Genomic DNA, 27902 nt, shown 5'->3' with positions numbered 1-27902 from the left:
ATAAAATAGACTATAAACCAACAAACATCAAAAGAGACAAAAAAGACCATTGTGTAATGGTAAGGGGATCAATACAACAAGAAGAGCTAACTATCTTAAATATATATGCACCCAATATGGGAGCACCCAGATTCATTAAGCAAGTCCTTAGAGACCTAGAAAGAGACTTAGACTCCCACACAATAATAATGGGGGTATTTAACACCCCACTGTCAACATTAGACAGATCAACGAGACAGAAAGTTAACAAGGATATCCAGGAATTGAACTCAGCTCTGCACCAAGCAGACCTAATAGACATCTACAGAACTCTCCACCCCAAATCAACAGAATATACATTCTTTTCAGCACCACACAACACCTATTCCAAAATTGACCACATAGTTGGAAGTAAAGCTCTCCTCAGCAAATGTAAAAGAACAGAAATTATAACAAACTGTCTCTCAGACCACAGTGCAATCAAACTAGAACTCAGGATTAAGAAACTCACTCAAAACCGCTCAACTACCTGGAAACTGAACAACATGCTACTGAATGACTACTGGGTACAAAACGAAATGAAGGCAGAAATAAAGATGTTCTTTGAAACCAAACATAACAAAGACACAACATACCAGAATCTCTGAGACACATTTAAAGCAGTGTTAGAGGGAAATTTATAGCACTAAATGCCCATAAGAGAAAGCAGAAAAGATCTAAAATCAACAACCTAACATCACAATTAAAAGAACTAGAGAGGCAAGACCAAACACATTCAAAAGCTAGCAGAAGGCAAGAAATAACTAAGATCAGAGCAGAATTGAAGGAGATAGAGACACAAAATCCCTTCAAAAAAATCAATGAATCTAGGAGCAGTTTTTTGAGAAGATCAACAAAATTGATAGATCATTAGCAAGGCTAATAAAGAAAAGAGAGAAGAATCAAATAGAGGCTATAGAAAATGATAAAGGATATATCACCACTGATCCCACAGAAATACAAACTACCATCAGAGAATAGAAAATCTAGAAGAAATGGATAAATTTCTGGACACATACACCCTCCCAAGACTAAACCAGGAAGAAGTTGAATCTCTGAATACACCAATAACAGGCTCTGAAATTGAGGCAATAATTAATAACCCACCAACCAAAAACAGTCCAGGACCAGATGGATTCACAGCCGAATTCTACCAGAGGTACAAAGAGGAGCTAGTACCATTACTTCTGAAACTATTCCAATCAATAGAAAAAGAGGAATCCTCCCTAACTCATTTTATGAGGCCAGCATCATCCTGATTGCAAAGCCTGGCAGAGACAAAACAAAGAAAGATAATTTTAGACCAATATCCTTGATGAACATCAATGCAAAAATCCTCAATAAAATACTGGCAAACCGAATACAGCAGCACATCAAAAAGCATATCCACCACGATCAAGTTGGCTTCATCCCTAGGATGCAAGGCTGGTTAAACATATGCAAAACAATAAATGTAATCCAGCATATTAACAGAACCAAAGACAAAAGCCACATGATTATCTCAATAGATGCAGAAAAGGCCTTTGACAAAATTCAACAACCTTCATGCTAAAAACTCTCAATAAACTAGGTATTGATGGGACGTATCTCAAAATAATAAGAGCTATCTATGACAAACCCACAGCCAATATCATACTGAATGGGCAAAAACTGGAAGCATTCCCTCTGAAAACTGGCACAAGACAGGCATGCCCTCTCTCACCACTCCTATTCAACATAGTGTTGGAAGTTCTGGCCAGGGCAATTAGGCAGGAGAAGGAAATAAAGGGTATTCAATTAGGAAAAGAGGAAGTCAAATTGTCCCTGTTTGCAGATGACATGATTGTATATGTAGAAAACCCCATTGTCTCAGCCCAAAATCTCCTTAAGCTGATGAGCAACTCCAGCAAAGTCTCAGGATACAAAAATCAATGTGCAAAAATCACAAGCATTCTTATACACCAATAACAGACAGAGAGCCAAACCATGAGTGAACTCCCATTCACAATTGCTTCAAAGAGAATAAAATACCTAGGAATCCAACTTACAAGGGATGTGAAGGACCTCTTCAAGGAGAACTACAAACCACTGCTCAATGAAATAAAAGAGGACACAAACAAATGGAAGAATGTTCCGTGCTCATGGATAGGAAGAATCAATATTGTGAAAATGGCCACACTACCCAAGGTCATTTATAGATTCAATGCCATCCCCATCAAGCTACCAATGACTTTCTTCACAGAATTGGAAAAAACTACTTTAAAGTTCATATGGAACCAAAAAAGAGCCCGCATTGCCAAGACAATCCTAAGCCAAAAGAACAAAGCTGGAGGCATCACGTTATGTAACTTCAAAATATACTGCCAGACTACAGTAACCAAAACAGCATGGTACTGGTACCAAAACAGATATAGATCAATGGAACAGAACAGAGCCCTCAGAAATAATACCACACATCTACAACCATCTGATATTTGACAAACCTGACAAAAACAAGCAATAGGGAAAGGATTCCCTATTTAATAAATGGTGCTGGGAAAACTGGCTAGCCGTATATAGAAAGCTGAAACTGGATCCCTTCCTTACACCTTATACAAAAATTAATTCAAGATGGATTAAAGACTTAAATTTAGATCTAAAACCATAAAAACCCTAGAAGAAAACCTAGGCAATACCATTCAAGCCATCGGCATGGGCAAGGACTTCATGTCTAAAACACCAAAAGCAATGGCAACAAAAGCCAAAATTGACAAAATGGGATCTCATTAAACTAAAGAGCTTCTGCACAGCAAAAGAAACTACCATCAGAGAGAACAGGCAACCTACAGAGTGGGAGAAAATTTTTGCAATCTACCCATCTGACAGAGGGCTAATATCCAGAATCTACAAATAACTTAAAAAAATCTACAAGTAAAAAACAAACAACCCCATCAAAAAGTGGGCAAAGGATATGAAGAGACACTTTTCAAAAGAAGACATTCATGCAGCCAATAGACACATGAAAAAATGCTCATCATCACTGGTCATCAGAGAAATGCACATCAAAACCACAATGAGATACCATCTCACACCAGTTAGAATGGCAGTCATTAAAAAGTCAGGAAACAACAGGTGCTGGAGAGGATGTGGAGAAATAGAAATGCTTTTACACTGTTGGTGGGACTGTAAACTAGTCCATCCATTGTGGAAGACAGTGTGGCGATTCCTCAAGGATCTAGAACTAGAAATGCCATTTGACCCAGCCATCTCATTACTGGGTACATACCCAAAGGATTATAAATCATGCTACTATAAAGACACATGCACACATATGTTTATTGTGGCACTATTCACAATAGCAAAGACTTGGAACCAATCCAAATATCCATCAATGATAGACTGAATTAAGAAAATGTGGCACATATACATCATGGAATACTATACAGCCATAAAAAAGGATGAATTCACGTCCTTTGTAGGGACATGGATAAAGCTGGAAACCATCATTCTGAGCAAACTATCACAAGGACAGAAAACCAAACACTGCATATTCTCACTCATAAGTGGGAATTGAACAATGAGAACACTTGGACACAGGGTGGGGAACATCACACAGGGGGGCCTGTCATTGCGTGGGGGGTGGGGGGAGGGATAGCATTAGGAGATATACCTAATGTAAATGACGAGTTAATGGGTGCAGCACACCAACATGGCACATGTATACATATGTAACAAACCTGCACGTTGTGCACATGTACCCTAGAACTTAAAGTATAATAAAAAAAGAACTAAAATTGTTGTTATTTACAGATAACATGTTATATATATATAAAAAATCAGAAATGATATATAATTTTTGATATTAAATGAACTTAGCAAGATTGCAGATACAAAGATATTTATTTTAAAAATCAACTATATTTCTAGATATCATTAACAAACAATTGAAAAACATTTTTAAAAAATACTGTTTACATTCCTTTGGGTATATATCCAGTAATGGGATTGCTGAGTCTAACGGTAGTTCTGTTTTTAGATCTTTCAGGAATCACCACACTGCTTTCCACAATGGTTGAACTAATTTACACTCCCACCAGCAGTGTATACGCATTTCTTTTTCTCTGCAACCTTGCCAGTTATTGCAGCACTATTCACAATAGCCAAGACATGGAATCAACCTAAATGGCCATCAATGATAGACTGAATAAAGATAATGTGATACATATACACCATGGAATGGAATACTATGCAGCCATAGAAAGAATGAGATCAGCCTGACCAACATGGTGAAACCTTGTCTCTACTAAAAATACAAAAAATAGCTGAGCATGATGGTGGGCGCCTGGAATCCCAGCTACTCAGGAGGCTGAGGCAGGAGAATCATTTGAACCTGGGAGGCAGAGGTTGCAGTGAGCCAAGATCATGCCATTGCACTCCAGCCTGGGCGACAGGGCGAGACTCCATCCCAAAAAAAAAAAAAGGATCATGTCCTCCTTTGCAGGAACATAGATGGAGCTGGAGGCCACTATCCTTAGCAAACTACTGCAGGAACAGAAAACCAAATACCACATGTTCTCACTTACAAGTGGGAGCTAAATGATGAGAACACATGGACACATAGAGGGGAACAGCACACACTGGGGCTTATCGGAGAGTGGAGGGTGGGAGGAGGGAGAGGATCAGGAAAAATAACTAAGCTTAATACCAGGGTGACAAAATAATCTATACAACAAACCCCTGTGACATGAGTTTACCTACATAACCAACCTGCACATGCACCCCTAAACTTAAAAGTTAAATAAAAATAAATAAATAAAAATTTTTAAAGATGCTATTTACAATAATATCAAAACACCTTAGATACTGAGAGAAAAACCTAATGAAGATGCACAAGACCTGTATGTAGAAAACTGCAAAATATTATTTCAAAAAACTAAAAAAGACCTAAATAAATGCAAAAATAGACCAGCTTCATGTATTAGAAGGCTCAAAATTCATGAACCTGGTATATTGTAAAGATGTCAGTTCCCCCCTAAAGCTATCTATAAATGCAAGTCACTCCCAAACAAAATTTCAGAAAGTGTTTCTGTGTACATCTGTAAGCTATCTAAATTTTATATGGAAATTCAAAGGATGATTAATAAGCAAGACAATCTTTAAAAAATGTTCGAAGATTTACAATATCAAAGCTACATATAAAGCTACAATAATCAAGGCAGAGAGAATTAGTGGAAAGATAGACAAATAGATCAATAAAACAAAATAGAAAGTTCAAGGTGGGCAGATTGCTTGAGCTCAGAAGTTCAAGACTAGCCTGGGCAATATGGTGAAACCCCATCTCTACAAAAACAAACAAACAAAACAACAACAAAAACCCTAGACGCAGACACACAAACAGAAAGTTCAGAAACAGACGCACACATATACATATACCAAAGTCATGTTGCAATGCAGAGGAGACAGGATGATCTTTTCAATAAATGCTCCTGGATTAATTGGATATCCATAGGGAAAAAAATGAATCTTCATCCATATCACACAAAATAATGAATTCCAGATAGATTTTAGATTGAAATGAAAGAAGCAAAATAATAAAGCTTCTAGAACAAAACATATAATATCTTCATACCTTTGGAGTAAGCAAATATTTATTTATTTTTTTTCCTATTTTTACTTTTAATGTGAAGTCCAAAGCAATTTTTTTTTTTTTGAGATGGGGTCTTGTTCTGTCACCCAGGCTGGAGTGCAGTGGCATGAACATGGCTCACTGCAGCCTCAACCTCCCAGTCTCAAGTGATCCTCCCACATCAGCCTCTGGAGTAGCTGGGACTACACGCACCTGCCACCACACCCAGCTGATTTTTTAAAACAAGTTTTTACAGAGACGGGGGCTCCCTATGTCGCCCAGGCTTGCAAATATTTCTTAAACAGAACTCTGCTCCAAACTTAAAGGAAACTTTTCATAAATTGGACTATGTTAATTTTTTTTTTTTTTTTTTTGAGACGGAATCTTGCTCTGTCGACCAGGCTAGAGTGCAGTGGCATGATCTCGGCTCACTGCAACCTCTGCCTCCTGGGTTCAAGTGATACTCCTTCCTCAGCCTCCTGAGTAGCTGGGATTACAGGCGTGAGCCACCGCACCTGGCCAAAATTTTCAAATTCAGAAGAAATCACTAAGACAGTGAATAATGAGAAAGGGTATTTGAAATACATATGTCCAGAAAAGGGCTCACATAGAGGAAAGAATAAGATGGACAACCTCATAGTAAAGTAAGAAGAGGCTGAACAGATGCTTCACAGAAGAGGAGCTATCCAAATGCCCATTAAATATTATGAAAAGGTGCTCAATCAGGGTTGTTTTTTCATTTCGTTTAATTTTTCCAGAGAGCTTGTTGGCAAACGTTTACCAGAGCATTCTTGAGTGAGGTCTATGCTATTCTTTGAGGTATTATTTGTAACAGCAAAATACTGGAAACAAACCAGATTTCTATCACTTGTGAACTTGTTAAATAAACTATGGATGCACCCACACAGTGTAGTATTCTGCAGCAGTGCAAAGGAATCAGGAAGATTTCTTTATAATAAACCTACACAGAGGAATATTAAGTAGAAAAAGAATGAGGAAGATTTCAGTATTATGATATTGAGTAAGCACAAGGATATATTCTTCAATGAAAAAAGGAGGCACAGAACAGGGCTTGTAAGCTGCCATTTTGTGTACAAGGGAGGGGAATATGAATATAAATGTGTGTTTATATTTTCTGAAAAGAGGCAACTGAAGAATAAACCAAACACTAATAGATAATTAGTCGCTACCTACAGTGGGAGGGAGGGTAGTAGAAGAAGAGAGTCGTTGGATATTAATGTGAGAATTATCTGATTGTGCCAGTTTCTTGTTTGTCTGTTTTATTTTTTTGAAATAGAGATGGGGTCTTGCTATGTTAGCCAGCCTGGTCTCAAACTCCTGGGCTCAAGTGATACTCTCTCCTCAGCCTCCCAAATTGCTGGAATTACAGATGTGAGCCACCATGCCTGGCCTGATTGTATTGTTTTATAGTTTTGAGTGAACTATGTAAATGTTTTAAATAATCTAAAAATTATTAAATTCTTAAAAACCAGTTTCTGACATTTGAAAACAAAGGGATGAATGTAATCCACTGATGAACAAAATCATATTCATACAATGAATATAATCATAACTGTATATCAAATTGATGGAATTACACAGGGAAAATAATTCTTTACAGTATCTTTTAAATATAGTAATTTGATTATATATCTCTACTGGTGTATCTCTGGGGACCATGAGAACCACAGAGAAATCTTAAACTGAATTCAGTGGGGTTTTTTTGTTTTTGTTTTTGTTTTGAGACAGAGTTTCCCTCTTGTCACCCAGGCTGGAGTGCAATGGCAGGATCTCAGCTCACTGCAACCTCCGCCTCCTGGGTTCAAGCGATCCTCCTGCCTCAGCCTCCCAAGTAGCCGGGATTACAGGTGCCTGCCACCATGCCCAGGTAATTTTTGCATTTTTAGTAAGGATGGGGTTTCACCATGTTAGCCAGGCTGGTCTCGAACTCCTGACCTCAGATGATCCGCTCACCTCAGCCTCCCTAATTGCTGGGATTACAGGCGTGAGCCACCATGCCCGGCCCAGTGGTCTTATTATTAGAAATAATATGGGTCTTGTTTTTTTTTTAACTATTATGTGTACATTATAGTATTAGGAAATAAGTACTTGAATTAATGTTTTTAAGAACCAAGATTTTCAAGGAAAAGAGAAAAGAAATAAGAATAAAAATTTCTAAAGTGTAGCCACAATCCTAAAAGCTTAAATTTGAATTGATTCATCTCTGTTAGAATAGCTGTTTTTAGACAGAATTTTAAAAACTAGAAAATATAATAACAAATATTGGTGAGGATGTGGAGAGATTGGAACCCTTGCTCATTGCTGGAGGGATGTAAGATGGTACACCTGCTATGGAAAACAGTATGGCAGTTCCTCAAAAAATTAAATATAGAATTACTATATGTTCCAGTAATTATGCTTCCGGGTATATGCCCGAAATAATTTAAAGCAGGGACTCAAACAAATATTTGTAGGTCCATATTCACAGTATTATTATTCACAATAACCAAAAGGCGGAAGCAACCCAAGTGTCCATCGACCAATGGATGGATAAACAAAAATGTGGTAAATACATACAATGCAATCTTATTCAGCCTTACAAAGGAAGGAAATTCTGACACGAGTTTCAACATGTGTGAACCTAAATGACATCATGCTGAGTGAAATAAGCCACTCACAAAAGAACAAATATTCATAGATACAGAAGTAGGATGGTGTTTGCTGGGAGTTAGAGTGGGGTGGGGGTGGGAGGTGGGGAATAGGACATTAGTGTGTTTTGGGGGGGCTGGGTTTTTTTTGAGATAGGGGTCTCTCTTTGTCACCCAGGTTGTAATGCAATGGCGTGATCACGGCTCACTGCAGCCTCAACCTCCCAGGCTCAAGTGATCCTCCCGCCTCGGTCTCTGGAGTAGCTGGGACTGCAGATGTGCACCACCACACCCAGCTAATTTTTGTATTTTTTGTAGAGATAAGGTCTCCCTATGTTGCCCAAGCTGGTTTTGAACTCCTGAGCTCAAGCGATCCTCCTGCCTGGGCCTCCCAAAGTGCTGGGATTACAGGCATGAGCCACCACTCCTGGCTAGAGGTTAGTGTTTAATGGGTTCAGAGTTTCAGTCTAGGAAGATAAAAATGTTCTGGAGATGGATAGTGGTGACGGCTGCAGAATAATATGAATGTACTTAATGCCACTAAACTGTACACTTAAAAACATGGTAAAATTAAAATGGTAAAATTCATTATGTATATTATACCATAATAAAAAATGAAATTGAAAACAACAATACGAACTTATCATTTGTCTCTTGCTATGAAATACATATTTCTAAGCCTTGTCCACTGAAAAGGCCCAGAAACAATGTAGCAATGAGCCACGATTACCAAGACTGTAGCTCCTGAATACTGTTTCCCATGAACCGGAACTGAACGCTTTAGAGAAACAACTGATTCCAGTTTCAGGGCAAAAAATATACAAGATGGTCTTGGGACATCTTGCTGAGTCAGAAAACAAAGACACTATTGAAGACAAGTGGTTGTTTAAAAAACACGGATGCCAGAATGAAGGGGCTCCCATTGGCCAAAGATGGGATGATTTGAGCGTGGGAAAGGATCATGACTGTAACTGATTGGAACACATAAATCTATCCAAAACACATATAAATCCATGTGTTCGTACTAATACTTTAAAAATAAAAAGCCCCGGCGCAGTGGCTCAGACCTGTATGTAATCCCAGCAATTTGGGAGGCCAAGGCGGGAGATCACTTGAGGTCAGGAGTTTGAAACCAGTCTGGCCAACATGGTGAAACCCCCTCTCTACTAAAAATACAAAAATTAGTTCGGCGTGGTGGCGGGCGCCTATAATCCCAGCTACTCCGGAGGCTGAGGCACGGGAATCGCTTGAACCCAGGAGGTGGGGGCTGCAGTGAGCTTAGAGTGTGCCACTGCACTCCAGCCTGGGCGACAGAGATTCCATCTAAAAAAAAAAAACGTCAGTAGTCACCTTTGGAAGTTGCAAGTGCACTAATTCATTCTTGAGAAAACCAACCAAGGGAAAGAAATTAAGCATTTATCCTGCCTTTTCTGTATAAAATCTATTTAGGGTAACCAAATAGTTGATTCCAGAAAATATATGCAGAAGAAATGTTAGAATTAGAATGAATTTTTTAAAGGTCTTCACCATCACCAATAGATGCTAAAACCATATGTGAAGGGTTGATGGTGAATTTATCGCAGTTGAATCAGGCTGACATCACAATCCACTGTTCAATCTTACCATTATGAAATAGCAAACCTCTACATCTAACTACCAACTTATAGGAAATATTGGGGATAGAGAAAAAATTAATTTCCACTATGAAGAAGGAATTAGCCAAATCCAGAATGTGGGGAATTTTGTAAGACAAATGACCAAGTACCTTTATTTTTTTAAATATATATATTTTTCAATGTTCCTGCAGAATTTTTTATTATTTTTTGTAAAGACAGGATTTCACCATTTTGTCTAGACTGGTGTCAAACTACTGGGCTTGAGCAATCCACCTGCCTCAGCCTCCTAGAGTGCTGGGATTATAGGCATGAGCCACTGCACCAGGCCTCAACCTAGTCCCTTTAACAAATAAATAAGAGAGATTGTAGAATAAAAGATACTTTACAACTTAACCAAATGTCATGTGTGGACTTATTTAGATCCTGGTGTCCAGAGCATTGTCCTTCATGTCCCTGCTTGCAACATTTCCTGTGGGCCTTTGTGGATAAAATCTACAGCTGTGAAGATGTATTCTTTCCTGTCTTTTGGCTCAATTAGGGCTCAGGGCACTTACCTACACCTCACTTCAAGGCCTACACCTCACTTCAGCTACTGCTAGTAACAAATATGCAAGTCTGTACATTGGGCCAGTTCACAGAGGTTCCCTAGACTCTAAGGAGGGTCACTCACCCAGCCCATGACCATACTGTGGCTCTCAAGTCAGCACCCCTGCCTCCAGTTACCAAGGGTGGTTAGGAAATGAAATCTCAGAGTATCTCTCCACCTGGCCACACTGCCTTGCTGTGTTGGTGTTGGTGTGGTTGTGGCTGCACCCCAGGTTAGGAAGGGGCAACCTGGGAGGCGGACCCCTATCTGGGGAGTGGGAGACAGAGCTGCTACCCTCCTTTTTCTAACATACACTCCTTCCTGGATGAAGCTTAGAGAGAGAAAACAGGACCACCATCGCTTCTCCTCTCTCCCTTCCTTCTTCCCATCATTCTTTTGACCAGAAAATATTTTCTTCTTTTTTTTTTTTTTGTATTTTCAGTAGAGACGGGTTTTCACCATGTTAGCCAGGCCGGTCTTGAACTCCCGACCTCAGTGATCCGCCCACCTTGGCCTCCCAAAGTGCTGAGTGCTGGGATTATAGGCGTGAGCCACGGCGCCTGGCCTTGACCAGAAAATATTTTCTTCTGATTCCCTAGGTTTTCACCTCCTGCTGTGATAGAGTGACAGATGTTATAGGTGGAGAGGTGTCTTTCTTACTCTACAGAAGAATTCTGTGAGACAAGTTTTCCAGGTTGGGCTTTTTTTTTTTTTTTTTTTTTTTTTGAGATGAAGTCTCACTGTGCTGCCCAGGCTGGACTGCAGTGGCATAATCACAGCTCACTGCAGTCTAGACTACCCAAGTTCAAATAACCCTCCCACCTCAGCCTCCCAAGCAGCTGGGCCTACAGGCATGTGCCATCACACCTGTCTAACTTTATTTTTTGTAGAGTCCGTGTCTCATTATGTTTTTCAGGCTGGTCTTGAAGTCCAGGTTCAAGTGATCCTCCCTTTATGGCCTCGCAAAGTGCTAGGATTATAGGCATGGGCCACCATGCCCAGCCAAGCTTTAGATATTCTAATGAAGAAATGAAGGAATATGGCATATTCTTTCTCAATAATCCTCTTTCCTGCTACCTAATGCTATATATCATACAGAAGTGGAATGTTACCACATTTTCAAAATTCCTCTGTAACAAATCATAATATCCTCAGCATATGAACTCCTCGGCCTACCGGGGCAAAAAGCATGTGCTCAGAAAGGCAAAAAGAAAAAAAAGCACATTAATAATTTTAATATTACTCTTACACACACATACATTTAATTGGAATTGTAGAATGCATATTGTAAGTTTTATATTTTCAAGTATACAAGTGATAAATTACTACACCTTCATTGAAAAAAAAAAAACCTCCACCTACTGGTTTTTTTTCCTGAGACAGGTATTGCTCTGTTGCTGAGGCTAGAGTGCAGTAGCTTGATCTCAGCTTACTGGAGGCCCGGACCTCTAGGGTTCAAGTGGTCCTCCCACCTCAGCCTCCAGAGTAGCTGGGGCCATGGGCAAGCACCACCACACCTGGCTAATTTTTTGTATTTTTTGTAGAGACAGGGTTTTTCCATGTTGCTCAGTCTGGTCTCAAACTCCTGAGCTCAACTGATCCTCCCAAGTGGGCCTCCCAAAGTGCTGGGATTACAGGCATGAGCCACCTCACCCAGCCCCATCTACTGTTTTATAACTTACTTTTGCATTTAAAAACATAATTAGGCCAGATGTGGTGGCTCATGCCTGTAATCCCAGTACTTTGGGAGGCCGAGGCAGGCGGATCACCTGGGGTCAGGAGTTCAAGACCAGCCTGGCCAACATGGTGAAACCCTGTCTCTACTAAAAATATAAAAATTAGCCGGGTATGGTGGTGTGTGCCTGTAATCCCAGCTACTCAGGAGGCTGAGTCAGGGGAATCGCTTGAACCTGGGAGGTGTATGTTGCAGTGAGCCTTGCACCATTACACTCCAGCCTGGGCAACAGAGCAAGACTCCATCAAAAAATTAATTAATTAATTAAAAACATAAGTGTGTGTGTGTGTGTGTGTGTGTACCGTTTTCCAATGTAATTCATTTCCCCATGTAATTCCCATGTAATTCAGGTCAAAGCTAAAATATGCTTTTCAATCTCTAAATGATGTCTCATTATCTAGTGTACTTTTACACACTTAATCTTTAGCCAGTTCACTTTACTAGACAGTTAAGTTGTTTCCAGCTGAACTGGGGTGAAGAGCCCTTGTGCATATCTTTGGGTATTTTTTTCGTTATAAGTTTCTAGAGGTAGAGTGTTTGAGTTAGAGAATACATGCACTTATGACTGATGTTACTAATTGCCTAACTGTCCTCAGAAAAGTCACAGCATTGTCTGGGTCTACCAGCAGGGTGTAACACTGCCCATTTCTCCATACCTTCTCTAAGTTTACAATTTATAATGTTAAAAGTATAAATTTTGCAACTGTAAATTTTAAAAAATTTATGTCAAAATATCTTTACCTAGCTGGTAAATATTGGTTTAAACTTGTATTTAGTTCTAGTGAGATTGAAGATTTTCTCATGTTTTAAATATGTATTGACTATTTGCATTTATTAATTTAAATGGTATCTTCAAATAAGAAAATTGAGTTTCAGAAAGTTTAAATTACTTGGTCAAGGACATACAGCTTGTGTGAGGCAGACAGAGAACTTTTTTTTCATATCCTAAAATGAAATGGAATTTTTCTTCAATTTGTCAGAGTGAGCAATAAAGCCCATGAGGTAAAGTTCTATTGAAGCCAAGAGTTCAAGGTCATATAACTAATAGATAAGTTCTTTCCAGCCATAGTATCTTTATAAAATATTACTTGGAGAATTGTCGTGAAAGTTTAATGAGTTACAGTTCTTTTCTTCTTCAATTTATAGTTCCAAGATAAGTTCTATCTAGACTGAGATTGGAAGAGGAAGAGACTGTTAAAAAGTGTGTCTAGCTGCGCTGACACCATCTTTCTCCCCACCCATGGGTCATGAAAATCTGTGCAGCTGAGATGCTGAAGGAGACTCTGGTACTCCATGACCTCCTCTTCCCTTGCCACCGCATGAGGACAAAGCAATCAACCACAAATGTTTTATGATGATAGAATACAACCAGGCAACTATTTCTAGAGATACTCAGAAGCTGATGTCCTACTTTTTGTTTCTGAATGCCTTTTTCATTTGTATCCTAATTAATATATGGTCTGCTGATGTAACTTTTTGTGGCAAAGTCAAAGTCTCCTTCCTTTAGTAACTAACAGGAGAGGCCATGAGTCGACTATTTTTTAAAAAGGGAAAAAAATAACAACAAAGGAAATACCAGAATCACTTAAGTCTTTAAAAAGCAGCAACAGCATACTAGCAAAATGTAATTAATAAAAACTAGCCAAAGGTTTATTCGGATGGTGGAATTTGAAGGACTTAGGGAAAAAAAGAGAGAAGCTAACATTTATTGGAAGGAAAAAAACATTCTAACAATTCTTTCAATTTGGCTTGGAGAAAGAACTTTTTCTTCCAGGAGCTGAGTGGCCAAGTTCTTTCAAGTAGAGCTTGCAAGGGAAATGCCTCTCAACTTTTGTTCAATTTGAGATCATCTGTGTCCATGACTATTAGAGGACAATAAAGTAAAAAAGAATCGAAGTTAAAGATTAGTATCACTAGACATCCCCCCAAAGTGATGCTTCATATACAATATTTTTTTTTAGGCAGAGAAATGCTGTAGAATTGGGTGCAAGCAGCAGTTACAGAGGATTCAGGAGTTCAACCACTGCCCCATAAAATGTATTTAGTGCCCAATTGAGCACAGCACATTAGAGACCAAAGTGTCTGCTGGACACAGGTGAATGGACTCTTAAAGACCTTGCACAAAATACAACATGTAACTCGGCTAGTTTTTTTTTGTAACAACTCTATATTTGTTCCTTACATAAGAGGTGTTGGTGGCTGGGTGCGGTGGCTCACGCCTGTAATCTCAGCACTTTGGGAGGCCAAGGTGGGCAGATCACGAGGTCAGGAGTTTGAGACCAGCCTGACCAACATGGTGAAACCCCATCTCCACTAAAAATTCAAAAAAATTAGCTGGGTGTGGTGGTGCACGCCTGTAATCCCAGCTACTCAAGAGGCTGAGGCAGGAGAATCACTTGAACCTGGGAGGCGGAGGATGCAGTGAGCCGAGATCAGGCCACTGCACTTCAGCCTGGGCAACAGAGTGAGACTTCGTCTTGGGAAAAAAAAAAAAAAAGAGGTGTTGGTTAAGTGCACAAATTCTAGAGCCAGACCATCTGGCTCAACCCTTTCTCCTCCTGTTACTAACAGGGAAAACTTACACAAGGAGCTGAATCTTTTTGTGCTTCAGTTTCCTCAGCTGTAAGATAATGATGATAAGCCATCATATCTCATTTGATTCTTCCAACAGCCTCATGAAGAAACAATAATCCTTACCTCACTGAGATATTGAGAGGACCAAGTGAATTAATTTGGGCCAAGTGCTTAGAAGAGTGCCTGGTATATAAGTTATAAGTGCTTTGTAAGTGTTTGCCTTTTTTGTTGTTGTTGTTATTACCAGCTAAAATGGAACTTCTATGTAGCAATAGTATAAATATAGTTTAAAATCCACTTGGCCCACTGAAATTGCCTTTGCAAAATTATAACAGTAAGAGAAATCTGACATAGCTGACTGTACTTTGCTTCTAACCTCTAAGCTATCCTTGTTCATTCCTGGGCATAAGCCAAACTAACTTTTTTTTTTTTTTTTTTTTTTTTGAGACGGAGTCTCGCTCTGTCGCCCAGGCTAGAATGCAGTGGCATGGTCAAGACTCACTGCAACCTCTGCCTCCCAAGTTCAAGCAATTATCCTGCCTCAGCCTCCCGAGTAGCTGGGACCACAGGCGTGTGCTACCATGCCAGGCTAATTTTTTTTTTTTTTTTTTTTTTTTGAGACAGAGTCTTGCTCTGCTGCCTAGGCTGCAGTGCAGTGGCTCAGTCTCAGCTCACCTTAACCTCTGCCTCTCGAGTTCAAGCAATTATCTTGCCTCAGCCTCCCGGGTAGCTGGGATTACAGGCCCTGCCACCACACCTGGCTAATTTTTGTATTTTTAGTAGGGACAGGTTTCACCATGTTGGCCAGGCTAGGCTCGAACTCCCGACCTCAGGTGATCCACCCACCTTGGCTTCCCAAAGTGCTGGGATTATAGGCGTGAGCCACTGTGCCCAGTGTAGGCCAAACTAACTTTAGGAGGAAGTTATAGTTTAACCTTAAAGTAAAGATAGTAATAGCCCTTCCCAAAACTATCCCTTCCTCATTGGAGGACAGGAATCGTCTTTGTAGAACCAATGAAAAGACACAAGATTAGGTTTATGAAGGGAGCCTGAATTCTGCTAAGTTGTAGGCATAAATTATAACCAACCATCGGTCCAGAGGACGCAAGATTTGTAACTTCTCCAATTTACTCCTGTAGATAACATCATCATTATTGTAGAACCTAAGATTGGTTTTCTTTTTCCTTTTTTTGGGGGGGTGGGGGTGGTGGGGGGACAGGGTTTCACTCCCGTCGACCAGGCTGGAGTGCAGTGGAGCGATCTCGGCTCACTGCAACTTCCACCTCCCGGGTTCAAGCGATTCTCCTGCCTCAGGCTCCCGAGTAGCTGGGATTACAGGCACTCACGACCATGCCCAGCTAATTTTTGTATTTTTAGTAGAGACAGGGTTTCACCATGTTGGCCAGGCTGGTCTTAAACTCCTGACCTCAAGTAATCCACCCGCCTCAGCCTCCCAAAGTGCTGGGATTACAGACGTGAGCCACCGCGCTCAGCCCTAAGGTTGGTCTTCCGAGATGTTTTTCAGACTTGGATTTCTGAGGACTGGCTGACTACACTCAGATCTACAAATCAACCAGTCCTGTAGCCCCACCCCAGAGACTGACTCTGCATAAGGACCACTTTCCACACCCCTGTGATTTCATCTTCATCCAACCAGCAGCATCTGTTCCCTAAATCCTGACTACCAAGTTATTCTTAAAAACTCCAGCCTCCAAATTTCCAGGGAGGCTGATTTGAGTAATAACTTCCTGTCTCCCCATGTGACTAGCTTTGCATTAATTAAGCTCCATCTTTACAACAATACCAGTGTTTCAGTGAATCAGCTCTACCTGTGCGGCAGGCAAGAACCCATCAGGGGATTGCACTACCAGTGATCTACTTTTGAGACTCCTGCCTCTGCTTTTTTTTTTTTTGAGACAGAGTTTTGTTCGCTCTTGTTGCCCAGGCTGGAGTGCAATGTCACAATCTCAGCTCACTGCGACCTCCGCCTCCCCAGATTCAAGCAATTCTCCTGCCTCAGCCTCCCAAGTAGCTGGAATTATAGGTTCCTGCCACCATGCCCAGCTAATTTTTTGTATTTTTAGCAGAGATGGCGTTTCACTATGTTGGCCAGGCTGGTCTCAAACTCCTGACCTCAGGAATCCACCCCCCTTGGCCTCCCAAAGAGGTGGGATTACAGGCATGAGCCACCGCACCTGGCCCGACTTTTGCTTTTAGTCGGGGAGATTTTTATTATTTCAAAATGTTTGTGTATATTGAAATTTTTAAAATCTTTTATATTGTACTATTTTCAATGCATAATTTAAATGAACATAAAACAAGTATGCACTATAGGGGCTTTAGGTGTTGTTGGGCTCAGAATCCAATACCCCAAAATATGGCATTTTGACATGTTGACATGGAGAAACCTCAAGGTCTCTCTGACTTCCCCTGCCACCATCTCCCACAAAGAAGTGGAAGTTCCTTTATCTGCGTAAGATTCAGACCCATCAAAGAAAGTAATTGTTTGTTCTTCCCCTCCCTGTAAGACCAAGAATGTAACCACACCTGAACACTTTCACTATCAAAGAGAACTATTCACACATTAATCTCTGTTCAGAGATCCATTCATTCTCCCTAGTAATCCCCTCAGCAATTCCTCTTCTCTTCACCTCCCAAAACCTGTTTTACCAGGATTCAAGCCCCCATTCTTTCTGTAACCTCCAGATGGTATATAAACTTCTGTACCTCATTGGGAGGCTAGGTCTTCATTTTGAAGTCTCCTGTGTGTATACGTTCAATACATTGGTATGCCTTTTCTCCTATTAATAAATCTGCCTGTCAGTGATTTTGAAGCAAACCTTCAGGGGACCAAGGGCCTTGGTCCTCCCAGTGTGAAAGTGCAATGGGTGACGTAAGGCCTCTTGTCACCCAGGCTGGAGTGCAGTGGTGCAATCATAGCTCCCTGCAACCTCAAACTCCTGGGCTCAAGCCATCCTCTTGCCTCAGCCTCCCAAGTAGTGAGGACTACAGGTATGTGCCATCATGCCCAGGTTATTTATTTATTTTTTTAAGTTTTGTAGAGCCAAGATTTCACTAAGTTGCCCAGGTTGGTCTCAAACTCCTGGCTTCAAGTGATCCTTCTGCCTCAGCCTCCCAAAGTGCTGGGAATATAGGTGTGAGACAACACTCCCAGCTCTATGGTAGACACTTTGGAAATACAAAAAAATAGAAGGCAAAGAAGACCATTGTTAAAATGTTGACATATTTCTTTTGTCATATTCTCCACCTACTGGGTTCAAGCGATTCTCCTGCCTCAGCCTCTCGAGTAGCTCGGATTACAGGCACCCGCCACCACGCCTGGCTAATTTTTGTATTTTTAGTAGAGATGGGCAATTCCTGATGATCAATGAGCAAGAGTTCTCGTGGGTCTGAAGTGGTTCAGGGTGTGTTAATGACAGGCAGGTGTTAAAAGATGGTGTTAAAAGATGCCTGTCCAGGTTGACTCCACGTAAAATTGGTGGTAATATTTGTTTTGTGCCAGGGAGTGTTCTAAGCCTTTCACACAGATTATTATATTAAATTATTAAAATACCTCCATGAGGTAAAGATAATTAATGCCCCCATTTTACAGATGAAGAAACTGAGACATAAAAAATTTAAGCAAGTTGCCCAAGGTCACCAAGCTGATAAGTGGTGGTGCTGGGATTTAAACCTAAATACTTTACCCCGAGAACCCTAGTGTAACTGTCTTATTACAACCCAAAAAGTTGTGATGTACACATAGTTCCTCAGATGCTTCCACTTTTTCTCCCCTCGGGAATGTTTATTTTGTAAATACTGCCCTATCTACAACTGTAATGAGCATGGGTATGCTTATGGTCAACACTTTTTTTCTTTTTTTAATAGAGTCTCGCTCTGTCACCCAGGCTGGAGTACAGTGGTACAATCATAGCTCCCTGCAACCTCGAACTCCTGGGCTCAAACTATCCTCTTGCCTCAGCCTCCCAAGTAGCGGAGACTACAGGCATGTGCCATCATGGCCAGATTATTATTATTATTAAGTTTTGTAGAATCAAGATTTCACTAAGTTGCCCAAGTTGGTCTCGAACTCCTAGCCTCAAGTGATCCTTCTGCCTCAGCCTCCCAAACTGCTGGGAATATAGGTGTGAGCCAACACGCCCAGCTCTATGGTAGACACTTTGGAAATATAAAAGATAGAAGGCAAAGATGACCATCGTTAAAATTTTGGCATATTTCTTCTGGTCTTTTTTTCTAAGCACATGGTTTTATTTCGTCTGTTTGTTGGTTGGTTGGTTGGTTGAATTTTTGTAGAGACAGAGGTCTAATTATGTTGTCCAGGCTGGTCTTAAACTCCTGGGCTTAAGCAGTCCTACATCTCGGCTTCCCAAAGTGCTGGGATTACGGGTGTGAGCCACTGCACCTGGCCAATATGTTTATTTTACATACATGTGATCAAATTGTATATGCAATTTTAGTATTTCTTTCTTCCCTTTATATTTATAAATATAGATTTATAACATGTGCTATCCCATGCTGTTAAAAACTTCATAAACTTCCTTTACGTAGGCTGCATAAGGTACTGTTGCTTGGCAGTTCCATAATACATTTACCATTCCATTTATGTTGGACATTTGCGTTTTTTCCAGCTGTTTTTTTACTGTGGGACAAATCTGTTCTCTCGCGCGCACGCTCTCTTTTTTTTTTTTTTTTATGAGACAGGGTTTCCCTCCAGTCGCCCAGGCAGGAGTGCTGCAGCGTGATCTCGGCTCACTGCAACCTCCACCTCCTGGGTTCAAGTGATTCTCCTGTCTCAGCCTCCCGAATAGCTGGGATTACAGGTGCATGGCCCTAAACCCGGCTAATTTTTGTATTTTTGGTAGGCGGGATTTCCCCATGTTGGCCAGGCTGGTCTCGAACTCTTGACCTCAAGTGATCCGCCTGCCTTGGCCTCCCAAAGTGCTGGAATTACAGGTGTGACCACCGCGCCTGGGACTATTCTCCCTTTCTTGATAGTTTCCCTTCTGACATTTCCTTCCTTCCTTCTTTCTTTCTTTTATTTTTTTTTTTTGACAGTCTCGCTCTGTCGCCTAGGCTGGAGTGCAGTGGCCTGATCTCAGCTTACTGCAATCTCCACCTTCCAGGTTCAAGCGACTCTCCTCCCTCAGCCTCCCAAGTAGCTGCGACTACAGGCACGTGCCACCACGCCCGGCTAATGTTTTTGTATTTTTAGCAGAGACGGGGTTTCACTGTGTTAGCCAGGATGGTCTCAATCTCCTGACCTCGTGATCCGCCCGCCTCGGACTCCCAAAGTGCTGGGATTACAGGCATGAGCCACCGCGCCCGGCTCCCCTTCTGACATTTCTTCAGATCTTCCTCGGACACCCAACGACCTTAAAATCCCTCTAACCTTCTTTCTCTCAAAGTTTACTTTCTAGAAAGAGCTGATAAACTCATTCATACTAAAGTCTACAGGGTTGTAAATCTTAATCTATTATCGCTTAAAAGATGCTTGTATCAATTTACACCAAAGGAATGAAGCTCTAATTGTGGGGATTTAGTCATCAGAAAATCTAGTAGGGGAAATTCTCCCTACCCACAATCAGAGTAGATTCTACAATAGCAAAAAGGGTTCCAGGCTCACTTAACTTTAGGAACGCTGATAAGAAGACCGCTTACAGCTGCGGAGGTACTGATTTGGTAAAGGGAGGGAAAGAGATTGTATACGTGAGAGTGAAAAAATTGGGTAGAAAAATGGAAGAGCATCAGAAATTCACTTAGCAACACCAAATATATTTGGCACCACTAACCTAGTTTCTCCTGTGTTTGCCTTTCCAATCCGTTGGACCTTAGGGGATGGACCGCCCACTTTCTCCCCAGAACGGCTCCCGGGTCCGGTTCTCAGGCCTAATTACTGCCCCAAGCCTCCATGCTCCAGGGCCTGTGGTCACAGAGCAAGTCCCAAGGAGCAGAAGTAAAGCTCTAAGAGAAATCACCATCTCCTTGTGCAGGGAACACTCCCAAACCCAGTGTCCACAGACAAATCACCTCCAGCGACTCGAAGAGGAGAATAATCCCTGTGGGGGCACTGGACGCTCCGCGTGAAAGTTTCCAAAGCCATGTTCTGCCCCAGGACTCCTTTCTCTCCTCCCAGAGGCTTCAGGCTTTCGCGGCTGCTGGCACATCCCAGCCTGAGTAGCGGAGCAAGAGGGACCCAAGGCAGGATCGGCTTCCCCCGACTTGAAAGGGCACCCGTTCTCCAGGCGCCGGCACTGGAAATAGCTGGTGTGGAGAACCGAGAGGGAGACGTGCACGATGAAGTCCGCGCCAAGGAGGGCAGTGGCTCCGCCTCTCTGGGTTAGGGACAGAAGAAAACCCTTAAGCCAAAGACCTAGCATGAGTGGGGCGTGGAAAGCGAGACAGACTCCAGTGGAAGGCTGTGGGGCGGGACTCACGGTTCCCGGAGAGGCCGCCCTAGCTCCTGCCGCAGCGCTGGGCGCCCTACCACGCCTGCTCCCTAGGGACCCCGGGCGTCCCTCGCACGCACCCACCCTCCTTCCCGGGCCTGCCGCTCCTCCCTCCTTCCTCGCTGGTTGGCCCAGGCGCCGCAGAGCGCGGCGGCAGCAGGAGGAGCCGGGCGCGCCTGCCACGCAAAACCACCCGGCTGGCAGGGCGGCAGGCGCGGTGCGCGATCCCGGGTGGCGGCGGCAACGGCGGTGGTGACGGCGGCGACTGCAGCCGCCAGCTCTCACCTCTCCCCTGTGCACCCGCATCTCGCCGCGCCGCCAAGCAGCCAGCAGTCCCCGGGTCGCCCAGCCCACGCGCGCACGGCCCAGCCCAGCGCACAATAGCGGCGACAGCCATGGGGAAACCGGCGAGGAAAGGATGCGAGTGGAAGCGCTTCCTGAAGAATAACTGGGTGTTGCTGTCCACCGTGGCCGCGGTGGTGCTAGGTGAGCGGCGCGGCGGGTGGGCGATGCGCGCACCCTCACGCGCTCTCTGCGCCCAGGCCGCGTGCGGCTGAGGGTGGGCTTGGCGCTGGCGCACTCCATGCAGGCTCCCTCGATGCCCCCTCGGCCTTAGCCTCGGGCCCCCTGCGGGGGCTTTCCCCCAAGCGCTCTAATTACTGCACACCAAGAACAAAGCTCCTCTGGGACTCCCATTTCAGTGCTCCTTGAGCTGCTGGTTCCTGCTCTACCCAAAATGATCAAAGGGGCTTGGGGGTAGAAAGGGAAGCAAGTAGCTCTTGGTTCTGCTCGTTTGAAAACAGGGTTCGATTTTTTTCTTTGTTAATCCCGCACCGTATCTCCCCCATCACCGCCACCTTCCTCACCCCACACCCCCAAGCCTCGCTGCCCGGACAGAGATTGAGTGTGGATTACAGTTCTCAGTCGAATTGGAAGAGGCACCCTGGCCTCCGGGATGGGCCGGACCCTTAGGCGAGGGAGGCTGAGAACGCTGTCGCCGCTCATTCTGGGCAGTGCGTGGAAAGGTGCCTTCCCACGCGGCGAGCGCCGACTGCCTGCACCCGGGCTCTGAAAAGCTGCCAGATTCGTGCCTGAATTCTGGGATGTGCCATTGTGGCCCGCGGGAGGTCACCGGGGAAGAGAGCTAAGAGAACTCAGCCGTGTCTTCTCCTGCCTTTCTTGCTCTCCACGTTGTTTTTGTATTTAAAATAATGTTTAAGCCATCCTTGCCTGTTTTTAAACAAGGGTGTATTTAAGTGATCCACCCCTCACAGATCACTGGACCAGGTGGATGTCTGAGCCATTGCTCAGAGGTATGAGTTATTCCTATTTAGATTCTGATTTTTTACCAAGGTTGTGTGTTTCTAGCTCCGGCCCGGGGATGCACTTCCTTGGGATTAGGGCCATATCTGTCGCCTTTCCAGTGATAGCTCCTCAGCAGGTGAGGGCTGTTGCACCCTCTGAGGAATGTGGATTCCTCGGCAGGCTCCACCTTCCCCTTGGAAACTGCAGCTGTGTTTGCTGAAAAGGCAAGTGGGGACAGCTTGTTTCCTCCCAACCTCAGGTACCTTCCTCTCCAACTGCTGCTCCTAAATCTCAGAATATATGGTGTTGCTTGCTTCTCCTCCGAACCGCCCCCTCCCCTCAGGGTGGGGATAGGGCATGGAAATGGCCTTTGGAAGTTAATGGGATTCTTGGGGTCAGATTGGATTCTCCAGAACCTTGGGCAAAGGAAAGTCAGGTTTCTAGTAAATAAATAACATCCTGGAATGGCCCTAGCAGAGGCTATTTGTAGGAGGAAAGGAGAGAAGTAGAGAAGCAAATCTTGACTATTTCCCCCAAGAAGTGCCAAGTGGTTTTGGAACTTTTTTTTTTCGGTTTTGGACATTTTTAAGGGAAAGTTTATCCTACTCCACCATATTTAAATAGCATATGCTACAAAGAACGACTTGATTTCCTTTAGACCAAAGAGAAGAGATGGCCTTGTTTGTTTTCCTAGTGATAAGAGTCGAGGATTAATTGTTAAATCTCTTTTTGAAGACTGAGAGATGCCAGGGCAAGGTGGCTCATGCCTATAACCCCAGTTACTCGGGAGGCTGAGGCAGGAGAATTGCTTGAACCCAGAAGGCAGAGGTTGAAGTCAGCCAAGATTGTGCCACTGCACTCCCGCCTGGGTGACAGAGCAAGAATCCACCAAAAAAAAAAAAAAAGGAAAAGGACTTTTAGAGGGCCAGGCACAGTGACTCATACCTATAATCCCAATATTTTGGGAGGCCAAGGAAGGAGGATTGCTTGAGCCCAGGAGTTGGAGACCAGCCTGGGCAACATGGCAAAATGCCATCTCTACAAAAAAGTACAAAAATTAGCGTGGTGGTGCACATCTGTAGTCCTAGCTACTCGGGAGACTGAGGTGGGAGGATCACCTGAGCCCAGGGAGGTCGAGGCTGCAGTGAGCCGTGATCGTGACTCTGCACTCCAGCCTGGGCAACAAGAGTGAGACCCTGTCTAAAAAGAAAAAAAAAAAAAAGACTTTGCAGGATAAACATTGGCTTGAGTCTCCCTCCTGATTCCCTGTGGAAGTGGAGTTATCCTGCCTTTTCAGCATGGGGCTCTCCAGAGATACTCACTTGCTACCCAAGTGTTGCACACCACTCGTCAGCATGCGGTTCACTGGAGACTGGTTTGGAGAAGGTTTTAAGCAATTGTTCCCTGGCCTTTGGAATCAGTTGCATGAATAAGAAGAAGTACACGCTCATTTTGCAGACATGGCCTTTGGTCTCAGATGGGCACTTTCCTCCAATTTTAATGTGTGTGAGCCCCAAGAGCTTAGTTTGAGTACTTTTCTCCAGAAAGGAAAGTCACCACTTAAAAATCAAGTGCCCAGCTGAAATCTTCCTAGATATTTGTTCCTTCAGATGGCAACAAAGGGCAGTCCTGCTTCTGGTCTGAGACGTCTCAAACCTAGACCACCCCCAATATGCCCATTAACAGGGGTCCTTTTCTTGTCCTTTTTCTTCAGAGTACTGGGCCTGAGTGGAAACTCATACTTGTTTGTGTAGCCTGTAAGGGCTGATTTGTTTAACTGACAGTGAAATTCCAGTGACTTATAACAGTGGCACTGAGTCTATTCATAAACCCTTGCTAGATTATGATAGTAAGAGCTTATTTTATAACTGCCTTAACTGATCCAGAAAAATCGCCAGAGCTCTGATGCAGCCTCCCTTTTGGACTTTTCAGCATGTGGAACTTAAAGAAGAAAAAAACTGTGAAATTTATTAACTATCATGACAAAACATCTTCTTCTGATTATAGCCATTCAAATGTTTGCTCCCTGACCAGGTGCAGTGGCTCACACTTGTAATCCTAGGACTTTGGAAGGCCAAGGTAGGAGGAATGAGTGAGTTCAGGAGTTTCAGACCAGCCTGATCTCACCTCTATTTCTAAAAAAAATAATTTAAAGAAATAATAATGCAATGAAATGTTCAGTCACTACTATAATTCAGTAGCCCTAATACTTTAAAATATTTGATTATAGAAATAAGAGGCAAAGATTTTTATGAGCCAGCTTAAAGCCTGATTTTTCAAGACACAGCACATGAGGGGAAACGTAATAAGGGTCATCTTTATTAGGTGTGGAAGTTCACTCTTCTCATGGACAAGGAAATGCTAAGAACTAAACATTTCTCAAATTCTTGTTCACAAGATGATGGGATTGAATAGTTAGGTGACCATCTTTTTTAATTTCTGCGACACCCTACATGGTCCTGAAAATAATATCTTGGATTTTCACAGGAAAATCCTCTGCTAAAATGCCACTAGAAACACTTTCACAGCTTTCATTACATTTCTTATAGGCTTGTTCTCTGCTTCCATAGAATGGTAGAATGAGCACAGAGCCTGGAGTGAAGAGTCCTTGGGATTTGAATTCTGGTACTATCAAGCTCTATCATGCAGGCAAACTGTGTATTTCCCTACAAGCCTCAATTTCCTCATCTGGAAATTGGAGATATCACTTATGACTTCGTTTGTTATTAGAGGTGTGAAAAATACTCAGTTGTGTGGCTGGCGTATATTCAGCACTCAATAGTTGTTATTTTAAGGTAAATCTGAATAATTGGATTATGAGAAAATTAATATTTTCTTATGAAATAAATTCTCTCATATGATGTCTCTTTCTGTGTCCTGCTTAGTGTCCCGCCTATAATTTAGGGTGATTCAAGTGTTTTGATGACCTGCTCTGTCTGAGCTAATAACCGTCTCTGTAGTATTAGTCATTTCTTTAGAGAGGAAATGGAAAGAATGAATCCTTTTGTTTTGTGCCCCACCGGCTAATATTCAATTCATTTAAATATAATATTTAAATATATAATTTATATAAATATAATTTAAGTATGTAAATTCTGAAGGGAGGTTTTATGCTCTAAGTGGGAATTCTGTCCAAGCAGAATTACTGAGTGAGAATTCTGCCAGCCTTCTAATTCGGGTCATCCAATAATGATTATATAGTATATGATGTTGTTAAGGCACTTCCTATATCCTCACCCTATTCACAATATAATACCTAATCTTTCTCTCCAGACCAGTTATGCCATTACTTCTGTCATTTGAAAAATCTGTGATTTCAACTTAGAGCTATTCAGAAAAAGCAATAGGTATTGGCATTTACATGACAGAGCTGGCAAGCTTATTCATTCTAAATTGTTTTCTTTGGAGTGCTAAGGAAGCAATCATGCATAGATTTTGATTCCATTATCTCAAATCAGAAACAGCTCCTTCATGGTCTTAGTAATACCCTTGCCCAGCCTCGTGTCTCTACCCTGGAGCTCATGTAGCGTGCATCTGGCAGTGCTAATTTGAGACGTGGCATAGGCTTTCCCGCTTTGTCTGTGAAGCCCCTGAGGACAGGGCCCAGCGGCGGTTCACGCTGGTTCCAGGCCCAGCCCCTCACCTGCATAGAACCTTGGCTCAGCAGTGTTTAGGAATATCCCTGTAATAATCAACACTTAAGCCATTCATTCATTTAACAGATATGTATCAGACACCCACTGTGCACCACGGATTGTTGTACAGCCGGGTCACACAGCATGTCCTCATGGGACTTACTGTTCAAGTAGAGAGAGGTAGACCATAGAGAGAATACATAGGTAACCTACTGTATAGAGCATGTTAGATGAGAATAGTGTTCTGCAGTAGTATAGAGCAGGGAGTGGGCTGGCAAGGTGGGGGGTTGCAATTTTAAACAGGGTGACAGGGGAGGCCACACTGAGAAGGTGACAGTTGAATCAAGACGGAGGAGAGGTGAAGGAACAAGTTGCACAGGTATCTGGGGAGCATCCTAGTTTGTGTGAGAAACATCAAGGAGTAGAATGAGGGAGGGAAAGAGTAGGAGGAGATGAAGTGGAGGTGAGGCTGGGGGCAGAGCAATAGGGTGGTTCAGGTCCAAGGTCCAGGAAAGGGGAAATGGGTGCCTCAGCTGAGCAGCCAGGAGTGGAACAGAATGAAAAGACAGCTGCTTGAGGTTAACCTGCAGGGCTTGGCTGGATTTGGTCCAAGGGAGAAGGCAGTGGCTATCTCCAACAAAACAGAGAGTCCTGGAAGGGGCACCGACTTGGAAAAGAACATGACATGTTCCACGGTGGACATGTTGAGTTCGAGGAGCCAGAAGGGTGTTTGGGTAAAGGTAGGCAGCAAACACCTGGCTAAGTGAGTCTGGTGCTCAGGAGACAAATGTGGAGTGGAGTGTCGACTTAAGACAGCATGTCAGAGACCTGGTTAAGGCTTTGGGAATGAATGAACCTATCCTGGGAGAAAAGGGAGAAGAGAAGACCAAAGACAGAGTTCTGGACAACCCCAACATTGGAGGTCTGGGAAGAGAAGGGGCCCACAGGAGAAACCAGACGTGGTGTGATAGAAATTAAGAACAGGAACAGTGATGGGTGAGAGGCTCGGGGGCAGGAGTGAGAGGGTCTGAGGAGGATGTTCAACAGCGTTGGGGATACAAAGGACAGGGATGTGACCTTCTGGGCTTTTATTTGGAGGCACTTAGGTGTGAAAGAATTCAGAGAAAGTGGAAGTCACGTTTAAGGTCCAGAGAGTATTTTTCTTTGTTTTTTTAAGAGACAGGGTCTCGTTTTGTTGCCCAGGCTGGTCTTGAATGCCTGGCTTCAAGCTATCCTCCTGCCTCAGCCTCCCAAAGTGCTAGGATTACAAGTGCAAGCCACTGCACTCAGCCTTGTTTTGTTTTGTTTCTGTTTGTTTTTTGTTTTTTAAGGAGACTTGAGTCTGACTGAACCTGAAGAGAAGTGATCATTAAAAATAAAAATGCAGCTGAGCATGGTGACTCATGTCTGTAATCCCAGCACTTTGGGAGGTGAAGGTGGGAGGATTGCTTGAGGCTAGGAGTTCAAGACCAGCCTGGGCAACACAGCAGGACCCCTGTCTCTGCAAAATAAAAATTAAATTAGCCAGGCATGATGGTGCGTGCCTGTAGCCCCAACTACTCAAGAGGCTGATGTGGGAAGATTACATGAGGCAAGGAGTTCCAGGCTGCAGGGAGCTTCATCACATCATTGTACACTCCAGCCGAGGTGACAGCGCAAGATCCTGTCTCTGAAAAATAATGATAATAAATGCAGAAGAGAGAGAAAATAATGAATGCTGTTGGGTGGAGTGAG

General features: G+C 42.9%; 2 protein-coding genes across 3 annotated transcripts in view; one reads left to right on the top strand and one right to left on the bottom strand.

Annotated features, from left to right (window-relative positions):
* The window catches only part of LOC134728588 (uncharacterized), a 69199-nt gene extending 47665 nt beyond the window's left edge, over positions 1-21534 (bottom strand). The window contains exon 1 of the mRNA XM_063594504.1: positions 20810-21534. Within this exon, the coding sequence (XP_063450574.1) occupies positions 20810-21534 (725 nt within the window). The remainder of the gene's footprint in view (positions 1-20809) is intronic.
* Positions 21169-27902, top strand: part of SLC1A1 (solute carrier family 1 member 1) — a 98152-nt gene continuing 91418 nt past the window's right edge. The window contains exon 1 of one of the 2 annotated variants that reach the window (XM_003823361.4): positions 21169-21714. In XM_003823361.4, coding sequence (XP_003823409.2) covers positions 21624-21714 — 91 coding nt within the window. In that variant the 5' untranslated portion in view covers positions 21169-21623. The remainder of the gene's footprint in view (positions 21715-27902) is intronic. The other variant, XM_034967078.3, reaches the window with a different exon arrangement.

This window comes from Pan paniscus, chromosome 11 (genome assembly GCF_029289425.2).
Source record: "Pan paniscus chromosome 11, NHGRI_mPanPan1-v2.0_pri, whole genome shotgun sequence".
In the NCBI taxonomy this organism is placed as follows: domain Eukaryota; kingdom Metazoa; phylum Chordata; class Mammalia; order Primates; family Hominidae; genus Pan; species Pan paniscus.
Note: the sequence above shows the minus strand (reverse complement) of the source record. Positions and strands in the feature narration are given on the sequence as shown.